Here is an 18,090-nt window from a genome sequence, read left to right as displayed (position 1 = left end):
TTAATTGATCAAGACAATGCTTGATCATGGAAGTGAGAACCCCATTTAATGAGAGATCCTTAGGAAGCCACACCTTGATCATTATAAATTGAGTAATGATCATAAACCTAAGAACTTGAGATAGAAGACATTAAGAACAAGTTGATCATGTCCAATCCATGATCATACCTTGGAGATAAATATTTATCAGTTAAACCCTAGGGGTTAAACAGATTTCATCCAACACATACAATCATAGGGGAACCAGTAACCCTAAAACCATTTCTCATATGATAATTAGAGAGACAACTGAATAGTAACAAACCTTTGTCTAGTCCAGCCCTAACTCAATCCAAATGATATTGGATTGAATCATCCTATGTGTGGTGAGGAAGAGCAATCCTAGCCAAGGTAAGGTGGTGTTGAAACACACATAGAACCTATCTCCATGTCTCAAATTAACTTGTGAATTACTTGATGATCACAAGTAAAACCCTAATCTATATCCCAACAATAGTTTGTGCATCACTTGGGTGATCACCACTATAAACCTAATTCACATTTGAGTTCCAAACCATTTGCCAGTAGGTGAATATGATTAGAACCCTAATTGTTCATTAATTAAATCCTATGCTTCAGTTATTAAACATAAGAGACAACTAGTGCTAAATCCTATAATTAAAACCATGTGTGGGGATCAACCACTTATTCTTGTAACCAAGGTCAACCTTGATGGAAACAATACCTACCTTAGGTACTTCCAAAGATAAAGATAGTAATAACCTTAAAAGGGGGTTATAATAAAAATTATAAAACCCTAACAAATAGGTGCTCACATAAAATCATAGAAAGTGAACCACTTCTCAAATATAAAGTCAAGTCCTAATAATAAACTTCTAAAACAATTAGAATAAGAGTAATCCACTCTAATTATACAACAAGGAGTTATACTACACATGAGAAAGGAAATTAAAATGAATACCTAAATTCTTGCCTAATTGAAAATTGCAACAAGGCTCACATCCATTAAATGTTTCTTCAAAACAATACAGTAATGTATTTATCCTTTTCTTGGTCCTAATAAAATTCAAATTGTACAATACCTGTATGGTATAACATGAGTTAAATTTGAATTAAAAAAAACATAATGCAAAATAGAAAATGAAAACAAAAAAAAATTAAAAATAGAAATGGAAAAGAGAGGAGAGGAGAGGCTTACCAGACTACCTGGCCGTGTAGCCCACCTCGGCAGCCCAACAAACGGCCCAGAAGGAAGCCCACACCACCCAAATGAGCCGAAGCCGTGTCCACCATACCTCCTCGTGAGGATAAGAACGGAGGGGAAGAATCGTCTTCCTCCTCTCGCCGGAGATCGCCAGCGCGACAGGCCACCGCATCCCTGCTGCCCGTCGACGAGATGAACGCCGCGTTGCTAGACACGTACCTCGCCCACGATTCTTGTCCAGCGCCAGGAGGATGCATCAAGATTCATACCGAAACCCTAGCTCAACATACGCCGTGTTCTGGCCGTCCGTCGCCGTCGCTCATCGTCGTTCTCGACCATCGCGAGCTCTATAAAACCACCAGAAGGACCTCTGTACTACCCTTTTTCCTCTCCACCATTCCTCAATCTCTCATTTCCTCTCAATCGTTCACAACCATCCGCAACATCTCGCTGGAGTTCATCACGAACCCGTCGGAGGAGGTCACCCCATGGACCAATATGTAGTTCACAAGAAGCGCCAGAGTTTGCTGATCAATCTGGTAGAAGGAATCGATAAGAGGCCTTACCAATCGAGCGAATTTCGGCATCCCCTTCCACGGTAGCTCGCCGGAATCTGCGACTCCATGCTCGCGTCTGACCACCCCAAGCCTCGCCAAGCCCTCCATCAACTCCAGGTTGCTCTCGCGCATCTCCAGCACCTATTTAATCGCTTTAGAATCAATTGTATCGCAGTCCCGATTAGCTCGCCGGAGTTGGCCGCCGCAGAGGGTTTCGTCGGAGTAGTTCCGGCGACCAAAACATGGTAGCGTTGTTACCATCGAACTCGGCGGGTAGTGGGGGTTCGGAAAAACAACTTTGCACATCCTCTGGTACTCGATATTGTCGTCGACGGTGATCACCGGAGTTACTCCGGCGATGCCGACGTGGCTAGTGGATCCCAGGTAGAGGGTTTGACTAGTCTCTGCTTGCGTGGCAGCCGACGTGTCACTGACCCCACAGGTCAGTGACTAGGGTTAGGATCTGCCACGGTAACAAAAGTGTTGTCCATTTAATTCAAATTACAGAAAAATATCTGCAACTTTAAATAAATCTAGAAAATTCATATTAACTCAGAAAAATATAAATAAGATATTAAAATTCTTAGAAAAGAAAACTCTATCCAATAAAAATATAAAATGAAATTTTTATTTTTTATAAAAATTCAATTATTCAATAATGGTTAATTAAGCCTTTAATTTTAATTCCAAATTTAATTAAAATTTAATAATTAAGAAAAACCTCTAAAATTAATAAAAACCAGTAAGCAAATCAAGAAAATATTAAAACAAAATTTCCTTTGCTTATAATTTTTTAAATCCTTAATAGGAGGATTTAAACCCTAATTAATAATTACCCTAATTATTAATTGTTTAAAAATAATAAATGCCAAATTCAATATTATTTTTACTTCCAAGTTACTAATAACTTCACCTTTACCATGAAGTTATTAATCATAGAACCATAGGATAAATAGCAAACCCTAATTCCTTATGAAATGATGTTACAACCTTATCATTTCATGTGATTCCTAAAACCCTAATTCAAATAGGAATCCTAGCTCCAATAATACATGTGAACCTTAATTTGCTTCCAACCTAAACCCTAGGTTAGAACTTATAATCATGGTACCTTGTTTTCAAACATGGAACAATAATAGCAACTAAATAATTGCCAGGACCACATAAAATGTAGAAGAACTATCACTAATATATGGGTATCCCATGTGTTCATCTTCATCAGACCTAGATGATCAAATAGGGTTAACCAAATGTAAACCCTAGTTTCAATTCCCAGAAACATCAACCTTACCTATCCATGCTTAGCATCACACCATTGTGATGAACTTCAATAACAACTATGCCAAATCTTGAGCATTACCTAATCATATTCCACTAAACCCTACTAGTGTTGGATACTTATCAACCATCCTATTTAGGAGCCAATTATTTCTTACTTAATAGAACCAACAGTAAAACCTAGACCACCTCAACCCTAATTGATATACTTCTTATTACTTAAGAAGTATGTTCTTCGAAAGTTATTCTTTTGAAGAAAATAAGGAATCATCATCAACCTTGCTTATAAGGACCTATAAACCCTAGCCAGCTATCACTAGCAAGATAAACCAACCTTGACAACAACCATGTATAATGAATTGCTTAGGATGCCTAGGCATAACTCCACCTGGTATTGAGGAATCCAACATTGTTAGGATCCATCTAATATCTACTCCAGAGCCAATTGGAACCATAGTTAACCATAGAACCCACCAACCTAATTATCATACCTGTTCCTTATTAAGAACATGTTCTTCATAAGTTATTCTTTTGAAGTATATGATAATTAATAATTAACCATGCCATATAGTGTTAAAACTAACCACTGTTCTTTACTTGTTAACATTATGCCAATTATCATTCTTTGTGTGCTCAATTGATTACTATGCCTTATTCACTACTAGAAATCCCCTTATTTCCGACGGTACATTCTAATACCCGACGGCCCGTCGGCTAATACCCAATACCCGACGGTACTTGCAATGGCCGATGGTTATAATAAACCCCTCGGTTATAACCACGAGTAACCGACGGTGTATTAGGTTGACCGACGGGAAGAACATAACTCTCGTTTATTCACCAAAATACCCGACGGTGTGGACTAGTACTCGACGGTTGCACTTCCACGGTCGGGTATTATGTGTTGTAGCCGACGGTGCATATATGCCCTTTGGTTATGTCTATAAAATGACCGACGGCCGAAGTGTCACCGTCGGTTATAGTCATAAATACATGACGGGGATGTTTAATAACCGACGGTTTGACTCTCGGTAATATAAATTTGCGACATCTTTTTTTGAGCAGAAGGAATATTTTATCTTTTAAAATGACCCAAATAATAAAATATATGGTTTATTTTTTGAATAATATTACTACTACTTCTAAATATTAAAACGGAATATGATATCCAAGGACGATGAGATGATTGGACGCATTATGTTTGTTTTACGAAAAAGTAGTGCCAAAACGGGTGGAGAAATATATTTCTTTAACTAATCGATCTCAGCTAGGCATTGTAGTTGTTTAATAATGTCAAAGACCACCGAGTGGATCATGTCACTCCAATTCCCCTCAGTCCTCACCCTCACTCACAGCTCCAAGTTGCCATCAGATCTCCTCTCACCTCAATTAACTCCCTCTCGTCCTCCATTGAAGCTCCTACGGGATAGCATCCGCACAAAGGCAAGCTCCCAAGTGAGTGAAGGCAGCAGCATCAGCCTTCATGTGGCGGCGATGGGGAACATGGGGTTGGCTGGGTGTGAAGGGGAGGAGTGGCTGGCGTCGCGGCGGCGTCAGCCGGCGCTGGCTCAGAGGAACGATCAAGATAGGCCGCCCAGGAGGGACAACGCCTAGTCCAATCCGAGTCCGCCCAAAGCGACGACTTCCTTGACACAGTCCCGACGCACGATGAGCCCAGTTCGCTCGCCAGGTCCGTACCCAATCTGTTTTTCTGCCCTTGCCGTCCATAATTTTTCTTTTGATTTCCTTTTTATTTGAGTATATAATTCGGAAGATTTGAGGCAAAAGAATCTGGAGAATCAATTTGTTGGGAAATTACTACTAAATTAATGTGATGAGTAGACTAGCATGGCATGCATTGATTCCAAGCGACCCTGGCGCGTCCCAGTAGCGCCCGCGTTGGACTCATGGCTGACCTTGGCGGCATTTTTTCGGTGATTTGGCGCTGATTTCGTGGCGCGACCGCCAAAATAATCCCGCGCGCCACGCACCACGCACCCAACTAACTCCTAAACTTCCGGCTCTCGTGACCCCCTTCCAAAGCAAACCCTTCCTCGTCGTCCTTCTCTAGAACCAATCTAGGACCTTGCTCGCCGCCTCTACGACTAGTGCCCAGGAGTTCCGCTGCCATGGCCGATCAATCGGCACGCAGCGAACACAGTGGGGCGCCGAGGTATCACTGTCTTATTCCCCTCTTCACCCGTTTCTCTGCGTGTCTCACATTGGCCCTGGCCAAATTTAACTATGCGCTTCTCTGTGTGCTGATTGTACAGTCTTTCTTTATTGAAAATCGTTTTCTGTAGCAATAGATAAATCGCTCGATGTTTGAGTTAACTTCTTTAGTTAGTAGAAACTGGTAATTTTCCTGCTAGCTTCCCTGTTGGAGTTAACAACGACAAATAGCATCCATGAATTTCCCTGCTTGGATGAAAAAATTGAATTAGGTCAATGTTATGCTACCAATGGACATTATCAGCTTTAAGCCTGAACTCAATTCCCTCAGTTTTGGGTTCAGAATAGTTGAAGAGTTGGTGATTAATCTACCCACAAGTTAGCTTCCTTTTCTAGCCATACTAATTATTCATAATCGTATTTGGTATGATCAATGCATGGAGGATATACAGAATTATTTGATTGATGCAATTTCCAGTACCCTGTATGGCTGTACCTATGCAGGATATAAATAATTGTTTTTTTTATCTCATACTAAATTTTGGTCTGCATGTTGGATACTAAATTTAATTTGCTCCACATCTGCACACTGAATATATGGTTTTGGCTGCTGATACACTTTACAACCATGATTTATTTATACTATACCTCCTGCTTCTATACAAGTCATTGAAAAACCAAACTGTTATTTATTTATGTAGCAATGTAGATGACAACCGTAGTTGGATGTACAAAGAGAGAAAGGGAAAGATGTTCACTCCGGCTTGGCAACATGGATTAGATAATTTTTTGGAGCATGCATTCTCATTGCCTGATGCTGCTATAGTTGGGGAATCACATTGTCCCTGTACCAAGTGTTTTTGTCGTCATAAGCACACAAGGGATGTCATGACCAGACATTTGTGCAACAATGGTTTCATGTTAGGATATGAGAGATGGACTAGTCATGGGGAGTATGATACACCTGAAATCGTAGAACAAGATAACGGTGGGGGTGGGGATGTAGACCGTATGGATGACATGCTAATTGATGCAATCGCTGCAGAAGGAGTTTCTGTAGGCGATGAGCCAACAGAAGCTGCAAAGAAGTTCTATGAAATGCTGGTTGAAGCTGACAAGCCACTGCACGAGAAGACCACACAATCACGCCTATCCATTGTAGGACGGCTAATGACTATTAAGACACAACATAACCTATCAGAAGCTTGTTACAATGAGATTATGAGTCTTATACATGACAGTGTTGGAGACACTGCTGCAAAAGATCTCCCTACAAACTTCCATAGGTCCAAGAAGCTTGTGCATAGTCTAGCAATGCCATACGTCAAGATTCATGCATGCCCCAATAATTGTATGATTTATTATAAGGACAATGAAAATAAGGATAAATGCACTATATGCAAAGAACCTCGATATGAGGAAACAACCATCAAATCAAGAGAAAGCAGATGCTGCCTTGGAGGATAACTTCACTAATAAAGTGAGGCAGATGCTACACGAGGAAAAGGCGGCAGCCATCAAGAGATTGAAAAAGAAGGGACAGATGCCCACGGAAGTGGACGAGGAGGGTAACCACTGGCCAACCAAGGAAGCATTAATTTCTGCTAAGCCACCTTGCTTTGGTACTATTGCTGGTTGGCGTTTACTATGCGAGCACTGGAGTACTCCCGCGTTTCGAAAGATATCTTTGACCAACAGTAGGAATAGACTAGCTCATGGGGAAACAGTCTTCCATTGCAGTGGTGCGAGAAGTGCTGTCTCTACACGCCAACATCTGGTACTCTTATTTCATGAAACATATGCTGTTACCACTTTTCTTGAAGCTTCTTTGCTATTAGGAAGAATGTTCCATTTATACTTGATGATCTTTATCATTCTTAAACTGCAGAAACTCAAAACCGGTAAAGACCCCGGAATTACCGGTACATGGCTTCACACACACAACTTGCATCGGGGTACTGATCAAGAGCAGATATGCAGCGAAAGAATTTCTAAACGTTGGGTTAGTAAAATCTTCCTAGCTTACTTACCATTAGTCATAATGAGAACAATGTTCATAGCTAATCCATAATTATTTATTTGGAAAGGAAACTTTTGATGATGCAATGAAAAATGCCCATGGAGAAAACTGGGAAGAGGAGCACCCAGAATTAGATGCACAAATCATCTATGAAGCAGCAGGCAGAATGCCACATGGCAGGCTGGGAATTGCCAATGAGTTATTTACCAAAACAGAGAAGTCCAAGATTAAATCTAGAAAGGTGCCTGTCTCACAGCCGGTGCGGTCAGCTAGGGAAGACCGTTTAGAAAGAGAAAATGACCGTTTACAGCGAGATAACAAGCGTCTTCGAGGCATTGAGCTGGTTGTGCGGGTAATGTTTTATTATGTTGTAAATTGTAGTCTAAGAGTGAAGGGGGTTGTGCTGACTTGTTGATGTTTATAGTCTTTGGCTGATAAAGGAGGACTAGACTATGATGCAATAATGCAATCGGCTGCACCGGAGTTCGTAAGTATAACACATCTCAGTGCTAGTTTTGCAGCAATAAAACTACATAATGTATCTTTTATAGTTTATGTTTGATATATAGGCCACGTCGGATTCTGAAGTTGGACTTGAAAGAGGACGAGATGCTGATCGTCAACATGAATCTGAAAAGGTGAGTTAAATGCAAATTCTTCGAGAAGTAATAAATCCTTTACTTGCAAATAAGTCATCTGTATCCCTGTAGAAATATAGGGAGTGATTCTTCCAGTGCATACTCCTGTGTCAACACACATATATATGTGCTTATAGAGATAATTCAAAACTTGTAAGGTAGTCAACTAGTTACTCTTTATTTGCATAGTTCATGTCTTGTCATTGTGTACACAATATCCATGAGCATGAACTGCTTCCTGTGATCATGCAGCCAATGTCCAGTACAGAACACTACTCTAGGAGGATAGGCCACGATGCATCCTTGATGTATATATCCCTGTATGAGTCACAGTTGCATTCCGAACCTAACACTGCAGCTTGCACTGTATTACTCTTGTTGCAGTACCAATTCAACCATAATGTGATGCATTACTTGCTAGTGGTCCAAACATAGCTGTATAGAGCAGCCTTCCTATAGAGCAGCCTTCATGTTTAATATGGGTTCATTTGTGCTATGACATGAACACACAGAATGAATGCATTCATATTCTACTAAATTACTCTGATAATTCTAGATATAGGACTATGTACTACTGTATCTACGTAAGTTCTACTAAATTACTCTGATAATTCTAGATATAGGACTGTGTACTACTGTATATTATATTTATTTAACTGTAGGCCAAGCTTCCTCTACAATGGTTTTTTCATTTCTCTTACAAATGGTCTTATAATTCTTAGGGAATGGGAAATAATACTAGAAGAAGTCCTAGTCATGAGAAGGATCGTGGTCCTAATAATGACGATAATGCGGGTGACGACTATGACAATGAGGGTGATGGCGATGACTATGGTTTTGGCAAGGAGGATGATGAGGATGGCTATGGTGATGATTATTATGGCACATATGGCAATGGGTATGATGATAGCTACGATGAAGATTATTGATGAGTCTAATCACCTGAGCCATGCAACAAAGCACGTTTCTCTAGTGTGTCTACAATTTAGCTTCTGCAGAATGTTTGGACCATTATATTTTACTTACTTTTGCATACAACCTTTTCTAGATGGATCATATGCTTTGTGAGGTTATTCTAAATACAAATACAATGTACGTTCTTTAGTCGTGTCTGGTTGTTAATAAGATATCTTTTAAATGCTAGTATTCTGAAATATTGCCGACCCAAATCACATTTTTGTGTTGTACAACTTCCCTTTCTGACTAATACCCGACCACCTGGCAACATCTCGGGCATACCATGTACAGACGGTGACTTTAATACCGTCGGTAAGTTTATAAATGATAGTGTGAATGGCCTTTCAACTACTCCGTATAAGAATTCCCGATGGTTTGTCTACACGTCGGCAACTGCAGTAACCGACGGGTTGTTTCTCCTCTTGGCTATATCCATACCCGACCAGCGAATGTACCATCGAATAATAAACAGCCGACGGGTTGTGAAACCCGTGGAAAAAATAAACACCTGACAGGACACGGTCGGCTATAAGAATCGCCGAGGGGTTTTGTGATGGCTCCCGAACAGTGCATGGATGACGGCTCACCGTCAGATGTTTCCCGTAGGCAAATGTAAGAACCGACGGTACCGTCGGCTACCTGACCAATGGCCGACCGAGCATTGCCGACGGGGCATACCCGACGGTAAACCGTCGGATTGAAGGTTAGCCGACGGTGAACCAAGATAACCGACGGTGTTGTGACCCTCGGAAAAAAGGAGATATCTAGTAGTGATTATCTACCTGTTTATAATACCAAGTAATCACACCTGAATGAGAACCTTGTATGTGAATCACTCTAAAAGTGCAACACAACCTAAAACAATCATTACAACTCACTGATCCTAAATCATCGGGGTTAGGTCACGCTTAGAGCGATTGCATCTCATTCTTATGCATTATTGCATCCTTGCCAATCTTTTAAACATCGTCCTTACCGGATGATGATGCTATTTCAGAATTTGGAGTTATTGCGTATCGAAGACCTTGCCTGCATAATCTTGCAGTCAAGAAAGGCAAGTTCATCACTTGCTCATGTCATTTGAGTATTTCTATCAAATTACTTGCAAAGTACTATGATTATCACTATTGCATAAAAACCAAAACCACTATTTTCATAACTATGAATATGACTATGTGGTGGGCAATGGAACCATGGATTGTGTTGATATGGTGGAGGTTCCATTGCAAGGGTTTATATCCATCTAGGATTAAACAACAAATGTCGCCAGTGATTCTTGTGCCGTAATACCCGTGTTAACCATAAGATCCGGAGTGGGACGGAGTAGTCAAAAGTGTTTCCACCTCTCGTTCATCAACGGATGCGCTTTACCGTAGACACTTGTATCTGTCGGGGGGCGAGCGGTAGGCTGGGGAAGCCTTAAGTCCCCACAGCATTGTCCGTAGACACTTGTCGCCCGAAGAACAAGCGGTAGGCTGGGGAAGCCTTAAGTCCCCACGGTATTGCGGTCTATGATGGGTTGCAGCTACCGGCGTAGGAGTGTATGGTAGAGCCCAGCATTGTCGTCGTGGTCGGGGTCCACCCTGAAATCTACGGGAATAATGGGACCGGCGTGGACCCAGGGTCGGGGCATGCAACAACGGGTGGGTGTTCGAGGTAGCGGAGGAACATGATTGGCTAGACCTTATACCGGGCCTCACACCATAGGAAGTGTGGACAGGAATGTACACCTGGTTGGCACCAAGGATAAGATCTCTTATGGGTAAAGCAACACACATCTGCAGAGTGTAAAGAACCGTGACCTGTCACTCCCTGTTCCGGGATATGGAACTGCGAACGCGGCCGGAAAGGAGCTCCATGAAGTTCTAGTAAACCGGTGAAGGCTTACGGACATAGTTCTTCTGAATAAAAGCAACCTTTTGAAGAAATGATTATGAAAACCTGCATTGGTATTAGACTTTCTGGTCTAATGCCGTAGCTAGTGCATTAAAAACCTCTTTCCTATAATGAACTTGTTGAGTACGCTCGTACTCATCCCACTCTTAAATCCCCTGCTTAGATATGGAGGCATCGAAGGAGGATCTACAGTGCAAATCGAAGGCCGAGGAGTCAACAACTACTTCAAGAGACAGGACCCTGTCAGAGGAGTCAGATACCACATCCAACAAGGAGAAAACCTAGAATAGCAATAGAAAGGAACTTTCTTCCTCAACCTAGCTCCTACTTAGCTAGAATCTATTCTTAGCCTCTTTAGCTAGTTAAATACTCTACAAATAGAGTTCGTGATAAGACTAGTCTACAAGTCGTTCTTCTGGAGTTTATTTGCAGATTTACCTCATTGTAAAGTAGGAGGCTGTGCTGATCTTATGTAACAGAGTCTGTATGTAATTCTATAGACATGCCTTGGACCCGCATATGTTTCTGTTGTACCACTCTGAGCGATATAATACTAGTGGAACGGTGTTTCATTGATGTTATATCAGACTTGCATACTACACCATGCAGTGGTATGCCGGGTCACCACATCCAATTTTTATGAAACAACTTTGTGAGCGCGTAGCATGTGAAGATGTACATGCGAATTTTTCGTTTCAAATTTTTTGAAATTCAAAATATGTGTTAGATGAAATTCAAAATAGAGGGAGCATATGCTCCCATGTTCCAAAACACCACTCCCGATGCCTTTTAGCCTTGTATCCTATATACTTTGTTGTTGTAGCGTGTAATTTAAGTAAGAGAGTATCTAAGGCCTTCCTGATTTCAAAATTTCAAAATTTTACTAGTGGCGCACCCCGCACCCTAAAGAGCTAGTAGTGGCGCATCTGGAGGGTATACCAGTGACGCACCATTGATATTTGGATTACCAGCGCCGCACCATATGATGCACCATTACTAAAAACTTAGAAGTGGTGTGATAGTAGTGATGCGCCTTGGTACCCCACTGGTAAAAAAACAAAAACATGTTCGCCACTAATAGGCTTTTTTGTAGTACTGTAGATGCAAATTCCTGTCATAGTCATCTCATGCCGGACTTAGTGAATTCAACGCGAGCATGCTCTTCCTTCTTGAAAGCTTTGTTGTGGAATCATATTTTTTAATTTTTATATAGTGTCATGGTTTATGGTTGTCCATTACATGTAATATGCATGCTTGATAATTTGGCCCGGAGGGACCGATCGAGAAGTTCTTTTGAAAATAAGCAAACACCATAACCTACTTCTCAAAACATGATTTCTTTCCGCTATATTAATATTGCAACAATATTGATACATGAGTTTGAAACAAAGTAAAATGTCGAGGCAACAAAATCAACATGCCTAAGAGAAAAGAAAAGAAAAGAAAAGAAGACAATGGCGAAGCGGCGACGATGATGACCCGCAACCGTTGCATCCTCCCTCTATGACCCACCACCCTCAAACACCCCAAAGTGCCACATGTCAAGCATCCCCTTCGAGAAAGGAAGCACCGTCGACACGGCGCTGCTGCTGGACTAGACGTCCTAGGGTTTCCCCTAGACCAGACCAATGCTAGGGGCAACACCCAAACCTACTCAAGGTAATCTTCACCAAATATAATACATATCTTATAAAATGAATATTACATGTATCATGAAAGAAAATCTCAATAGCATTACAAATAAACCTACAAATAAATAGATCAATCCAACATCCAAGGACCACTCACCTCTCCCAAAAAAGAAAACTTGAACCCAGGCTGAACAGTTTAAGTGATTATGCTAAGTTTGACTATCAATATAGTTAATATGTAGGAGTATCTAGCTAGATTAGCCACATGGAACCAATGGAAGTGTTGCTGGCCGTTCGATTCTTCAGAACCTCGATGTAGTCCTTCCCACTAGTGGAAAACGGGGCAATAGGCCCGGTCCATTTGGGCCTTTAGACCCGGTTCTTGAACCGGGACCAACAAGGCGGGACTAAAGGGGGTACCCTTTAGTCCCGGTTCAAAGATAAACCGGGCCTAAAGGCCTCAACACGTGGTGCGACCAGGGAGCTCGCGCTGGAAGGGCTTTGGTCCCGGTTCGTGGTACGAACCGGGCCTATGTTTCTCTGCCGCGGCAGAGAATTGCTATTTCTCTGCCGCGGCACAGATTTAGGCTGTACCAGCGTTTCTCTGCGCGGAGAGAAACAGCGTTCTCTGCCGCGGCAGAGTTTCAGCAATGCATATATATATCATTCAAGAAACCACAAAAAATCGTCATGAATATATATAGACATCGTCAACAAGTACACGACATAGTCAACACACACACGTAATGCATGCATATTTAAAAAACAACTATTACTGAACTAATATCGTCCGACGTCAAGATCTACCGATAGTGCTCTCCACCTGGTGAAATGAACTAGCTAATAAAGAATCCAGCGATTTCCTCTTGAATTGATTTTATTAGATACGCTGTTATGATAGTGTCCCTTGGGCGTGTCATCTATATTTAAAAAGGAGATCAATATATGAATGGAACTCAATACAATAGATGGTACTAATTAAGATTAATTGTGAAAATTTGTTATCGTACACGAGTGTGGTGTATTTGGGCATCCCCACCCTTGGGACAGGACATGTCACGCATGAAGGTGCAGACGTAGTATCCACATAAGTTATTCCCTTTTTCCTGCCTCATACACTTTACGAAAAAATAGTTCGATCAAACTAATAATCAAGCATCGTATTGAAAGTAAATATCATATATAAAGTTTCACGGACATAGCTATATATATAGTACTACTTACAGGGTAATCTCTAAATGTAAGCTCCGGTTTCCATTCACCGAACAGTATTGATGAACCGTTTCCAAGCCCTGCCCGCAAAAAATAATGAGTAAATGAGTAATTGATTAGTTGATGATATCTTCGAATTAGAGCAGATGAAGATGCCAATACGAAATTGATTGAAACTACCTCTGGAGGATGGCAGCCATGTCCGCCCATTCCGCATATTCTTTACGTTTCGAGTCCATGACGTTTACGACTCCAAGGTGAAGATCAATGATTAGGAGAATAAAATGGAAACTGCACAAGCATAGCTCAATGATTACGAGAATAAAGTGGAAGGTGCACAAGCATAATGTATGTTATATATAACACTCACTTGAAGTTGTAGGGAAAGAATATATCCTCTTTGTCTGCTTGCTTCTCTAAAAACATTACGATGTTGTCCTCTGTGTCCTTGGCGAAGTCTCGAACCGTAACTTCATGAACTGTGTTTGGGTCTATGAACCCCAGCGGTAGGAGCTTGCCTCTTTTGTATTCCAGCTTCTTCATTCTGCATAATTAAATGTATAGCGTACACAAAGAATATAATGAGGATAATTGTTAGTGCAAATGAATGAGCTACAAACTTAATTACACAAATAAATCACTTACAGGCAGTAGCAACTGATGACAGCTTTGTCGAGGGCGTCTTGATTGAATAACTGAAACAGTTCTTCTACGTCAATGTTTATCTCGTCTTCCCCCCGGAAGTAATGCTCATCTCTAAGATACAACGTGAGGTAGCGATCACCTCTTCGACAGGCTTTCAGGTACCAGTCATGCAACCTTCGCATCTGAGTCCCTAGACGCGCGAGCTCGCCAGGTTTGACGAGATCAGATCCGTATCTATACTTGTTTACCATTTGAGCCGACGGTTAGCCCTGTATCCACCTGGACCCAGAATTTGGTGATATAGCTTCAACGCAGCATTTGCCTTATTTATTTCCGACCTTCTCAAAAATTCTTCTGACTCCGTGCTGTACTTCACGAATTCGTCCCAGTGACTTTTTACCTTCTCACTGTCCGGAGTCTTCTTTAACTTGATAAGGCGGCGCAATCTTTTCTTGTGGCTCTTGAATAGTTCGGCCATCTTCTTCTTGCCAAACTCGCGGAGGGCCTGCTCCATCTTGGCCTTCTCAGCGTCACCCCCCTCTTCGGGTACTATGTTGAAATGTGCCATGAGCTTGTTCATAATGCTGTTTTTGGCTACATCATCGATATAAAGACCTTGAGCTTCTTCCTCTGCAGACAGCACTAGTCCCTTCGGCTTGTGCCATTCTCGAACGGTGATCGGGACGTGGTCCCTAACAAGCACTCCGCATTGAGCTATAAATGCCTTTGCACCTTTCTCTGGAGCAATCGGTTTACCATCATTCTCGATGTGGGTGATGTCGTGCCTAACACCGTCATCCAACTTTTTGGCCGGGCCTCGCTTCCTCGACTTTACAGAAGAAGTGCTCGATCCGGAGGGCTAAAAAAGAAATAGTTCATAGTCAGTACAATTTCATTAGTTAATGCATCTAGTCGATCAACAGCGGCTTAATTAATTTATATACCTCGGTGATAACTACAGTTCGGGAGCCATTATGATGATCTTGTTCCTCACCGGCGCCACTAGGATCTTCTTCCTCAATATCCTCCGCTCCCTCACCGGAGGCATTCAAATAAGTTGCGGTGACATCGTCACCGCCATCATCTGGAATAACGTCGTCGTCGCGATCATCCAGAGTACCGTTTGCTATGAGTTCCTCCATGAAATTTTCTTGAATTTCATCTCTCTCCATGCTTTCTACAACGACCTGCAAGCTATATATAGGAACCATCATATGATCAAATTAAGGATAATGCAGAAAACTGAAAATGGAGTTACATATGTGTAGTTCTTAACTAAGGATCGATAATATAGTGCTGAAAGCAGAATCTATGATTACATGCATACATAGATCGGGTTCATGTTTATTTAACCCTAATACATATCAATCACTACTACAACCACTCAACCGCGCAGACCGGGTCCTAGAGGGCGCCGACGGGTCCCGAGCCGCTACTGGTGTGCCCCAAAGCCACGGAACAACAACGGGAGCATAGCTAACATGAGATCCCCGCATAACGCTCCATCCGGTCCTATACATGTTGTCTAACGCGTACATGTAACGGCGAACGTGCTGGTCCTCCGCTTCAATGCGCTGAGCTACCTCCTCCGGCGGGGCCGGCTCCTCTGAAACGACCGTGGCCCATAAGACCTCCACCAAAGAATATCCGGGTCGACAACGGGACCCGGATTCCGCACTGGGTGCGCGACCCGGAAGCTAAGACCTCCCGGTGCCACCCCGGCGGAGCCGGTCCCGGACCTCCCCATCTGCTCCATCTCCTCGGTGAGAGTCAGACCACGGCCCGCCGGCTGTCGCTGTCGCGGCATCGTAGCTACGAAAACAAATCATATATGTATACTAATATAAATAAAAAACATGATATTGTGCTAAATAAAAAACTCCACGACCCTGTTTTGGGGGCGTCGGCAGGGGCGCCGGCAGTACCGGCACCGCCACGGACTCGGCGCTCCTCCTCGCTCGCTCTTTCTCTATTTCGCGACCCTAAGTCTATGTCGCGGCGGCACCGCTACGGACTCGGCACCGCCACGGTCTAAGTCGTCGGCGCGCGCGGGGGGCGGCGCCGACACAAATGAATCTATTTTCTAACTTTTCTAACTTTTTCCTAACTAATTTTACTAACTTTTTTCTAACTAATTTTACTAACACTAACTAACTAATTTTCTAACTTTTCTCTAACTAATTTTACTAACACTAATTTTACTAACACTAATTTTACTAACACTAACTAACTAATTTTCTAACTTTTCTCTAACTAATTTTACTAACAAACTAATTAACTACACTAATTTTTCTAACACACTAACTACACTATTTTTTTTTTCACTAAATTTTACTAACAAACTAACTACACTAATTTTTCTAACACACTAACTACACTATTTTTTTTTCACTAAATTTTACTAACAAACTAACTACACTAATTTTTCTAACAAACTAACTACACTATAATCTAACAAATGAAAAAAAAAAAAAAAAAAAAAAGGGGATGTGGCCGGGGGGCCGGGCTCACCTTTGCCGAGGAGGAGGCGCGCGGTGGCGGCCGGCGGAGGGGAGGCGGGCGGCGCGGCGTGGAGGAGGCGGACGCGGCGGCGGTGGAGAGGAGGCGGACGGCGGCGGCGCGGCGGCGGCGGTGGAGAGGAGGCGGACGGCGGCGGCGCGGCGCGGCGCGGCGGCGCGGGCGCGCGTGGAGGAGACGGAGGCGGCGGCGCGGCGTGGAGGAGGCGGACGGCGGCGCGGTGGCGGCGGCGGAGAGGAGGCGGACGACGGCGGCGCGGTGAGGAGGCGAACGGCGGCGGCGCGGCACGGCGGCAGCCTGGCGGCGTCGTTTGCCTTCGTCTCCGCGGGATTGATCTCCGCGGAGACGAAGGGGCGACGATTATAGTGCCCCCTTTGGACCCGGTGCGTTTTACAAACCGGGCCCAAAGACCCCTTTGGACCCGGTTTGTAAAACAAACCGGGACTAAAGGTCTTTTTTAGCTGCGTTTCGCTGCGCGCGTAAAAAGGCCTTTAGTCCCGGTTTGTAATACAAACCGGGTCCAAAGGCCAATTTTTTAAAAAATTTCATTCCCGCCTTATTTCAAATGAAAAAGCCACCGCACCGCCACCGCTCGGCCACCACCGTCACCGCCGTGTAGTGGCCATCGTCGCCACCGCCGCCCACCACCGCCACCGCCGTGTCTTGGCCACCGTCGGCACCGCCGTGTACTGCCCACCACCGCCTGGCCACCACCGTCACCGCCATGTACGGGCCACCGCCGTGTACTGCCCACCACCGCCACCGCCACACGTGTCCCTTCCCCGTGCCACGTGTCGCCGCCGCTTCCACGTGCCTCGCCCCGCCGCCACCGCCATGTACGGGCCACCGCTGTACTGCCCACCACCGCCACCGCCGTATCGCCACCGTCGGCACCGCCGTATCGCCCACCACCGCCACCGCCACCGCTGCCACCACCGTCACCGCCGTGTAGTGGCCATCGCCGCCACCGCTGCCCACCACCGCCACCGCCGTGTATCTGGCCACCGTCGGCACCGCCGTGTCACGCCCACCACCGTCACCGCCACCGCCTGGCCACCACCGTCACCGCCATGTACGGGCCACCGCCGTGTACTGCCCACCACCGCCACCGCCACACGTGTCCCTTCCACGTGCCACGTGTCGCCGCCGCTTCCACGTGCCTCGCCCCGCCGTCACCGCCGTGCGGCGTGTAGATCCCGCTTCCACGTGCCACGCCCGCCGCTTCCTCGCGCCACTGTCGCCGCCGCTTCCACGTGCCACGCCCGCCGCTTCCTCGCGCCACTGTCGCCGCCGCTTCCACGTGCCACGCCCGCCGCTTCCCGCGCCACCTGCCGCCAAACTTGCCGCGTCGCTGTGCTATAAA

General features: G+C 44.1%; 2 protein-coding genes across 2 annotated transcripts; one reads left to right on the top strand and one right to left on the bottom strand.

Moving 5' to 3' along the window:
- Positions 1-7,048: 7,048 nt before the first annotated feature.
- LOC127303188 (uncharacterized) lies at positions 7,049-9,012 on the top strand. Its single transcript, XM_051333947.2, has 4 exons — positions 7,049-7,583; positions 7,656-7,718; positions 7,801-7,869; positions 8,592-9,012. Exons 1-4 carry the CDS (start codon positions 7,317-7,319, stop codon positions 8,796-8,798), a joined length of 606 nt encoding a protein of 201 aa, XP_051189907.2. The 5' UTR covers positions 7,049-7,316; the 3' UTR covers positions 8,799-9,012.
- Positions 9,013-14,454: 5,442 nt separating this feature from the next.
- LOC127303189 (uncharacterized) lies at positions 14,455-15,400 on the bottom strand. The gene is made up of 2 exons (XM_051333948.1): positions 15,155-15,400; positions 14,455-15,069 (listed from the first exon to the last, which is right to left on the bottom strand). The coding sequence occupies exons 1-2, from the start codon at positions 15,380-15,382 to the stop codon at positions 14,455-14,457; spliced, it is 843 nt and encodes a 280-aa protein (XP_051189908.1). The 5' UTR covers positions 15,383-15,400.
- Positions 15,401-18,090: the final 2,690 nt, after the last annotated feature.

Source organism: Lolium perenne, chromosome 5 (assembly GCF_019359855.2).
Source record: "Lolium perenne isolate Kyuss_39 chromosome 5, Kyuss_2.0, whole genome shotgun sequence".
NCBI lineage: Eukaryota > Viridiplantae > Streptophyta > Magnoliopsida > Poales > Poaceae > Lolium > Lolium perenne.
Note: the sequence above shows the minus strand (reverse complement) of the source record. Positions and strands in the feature narration are given on the sequence as shown.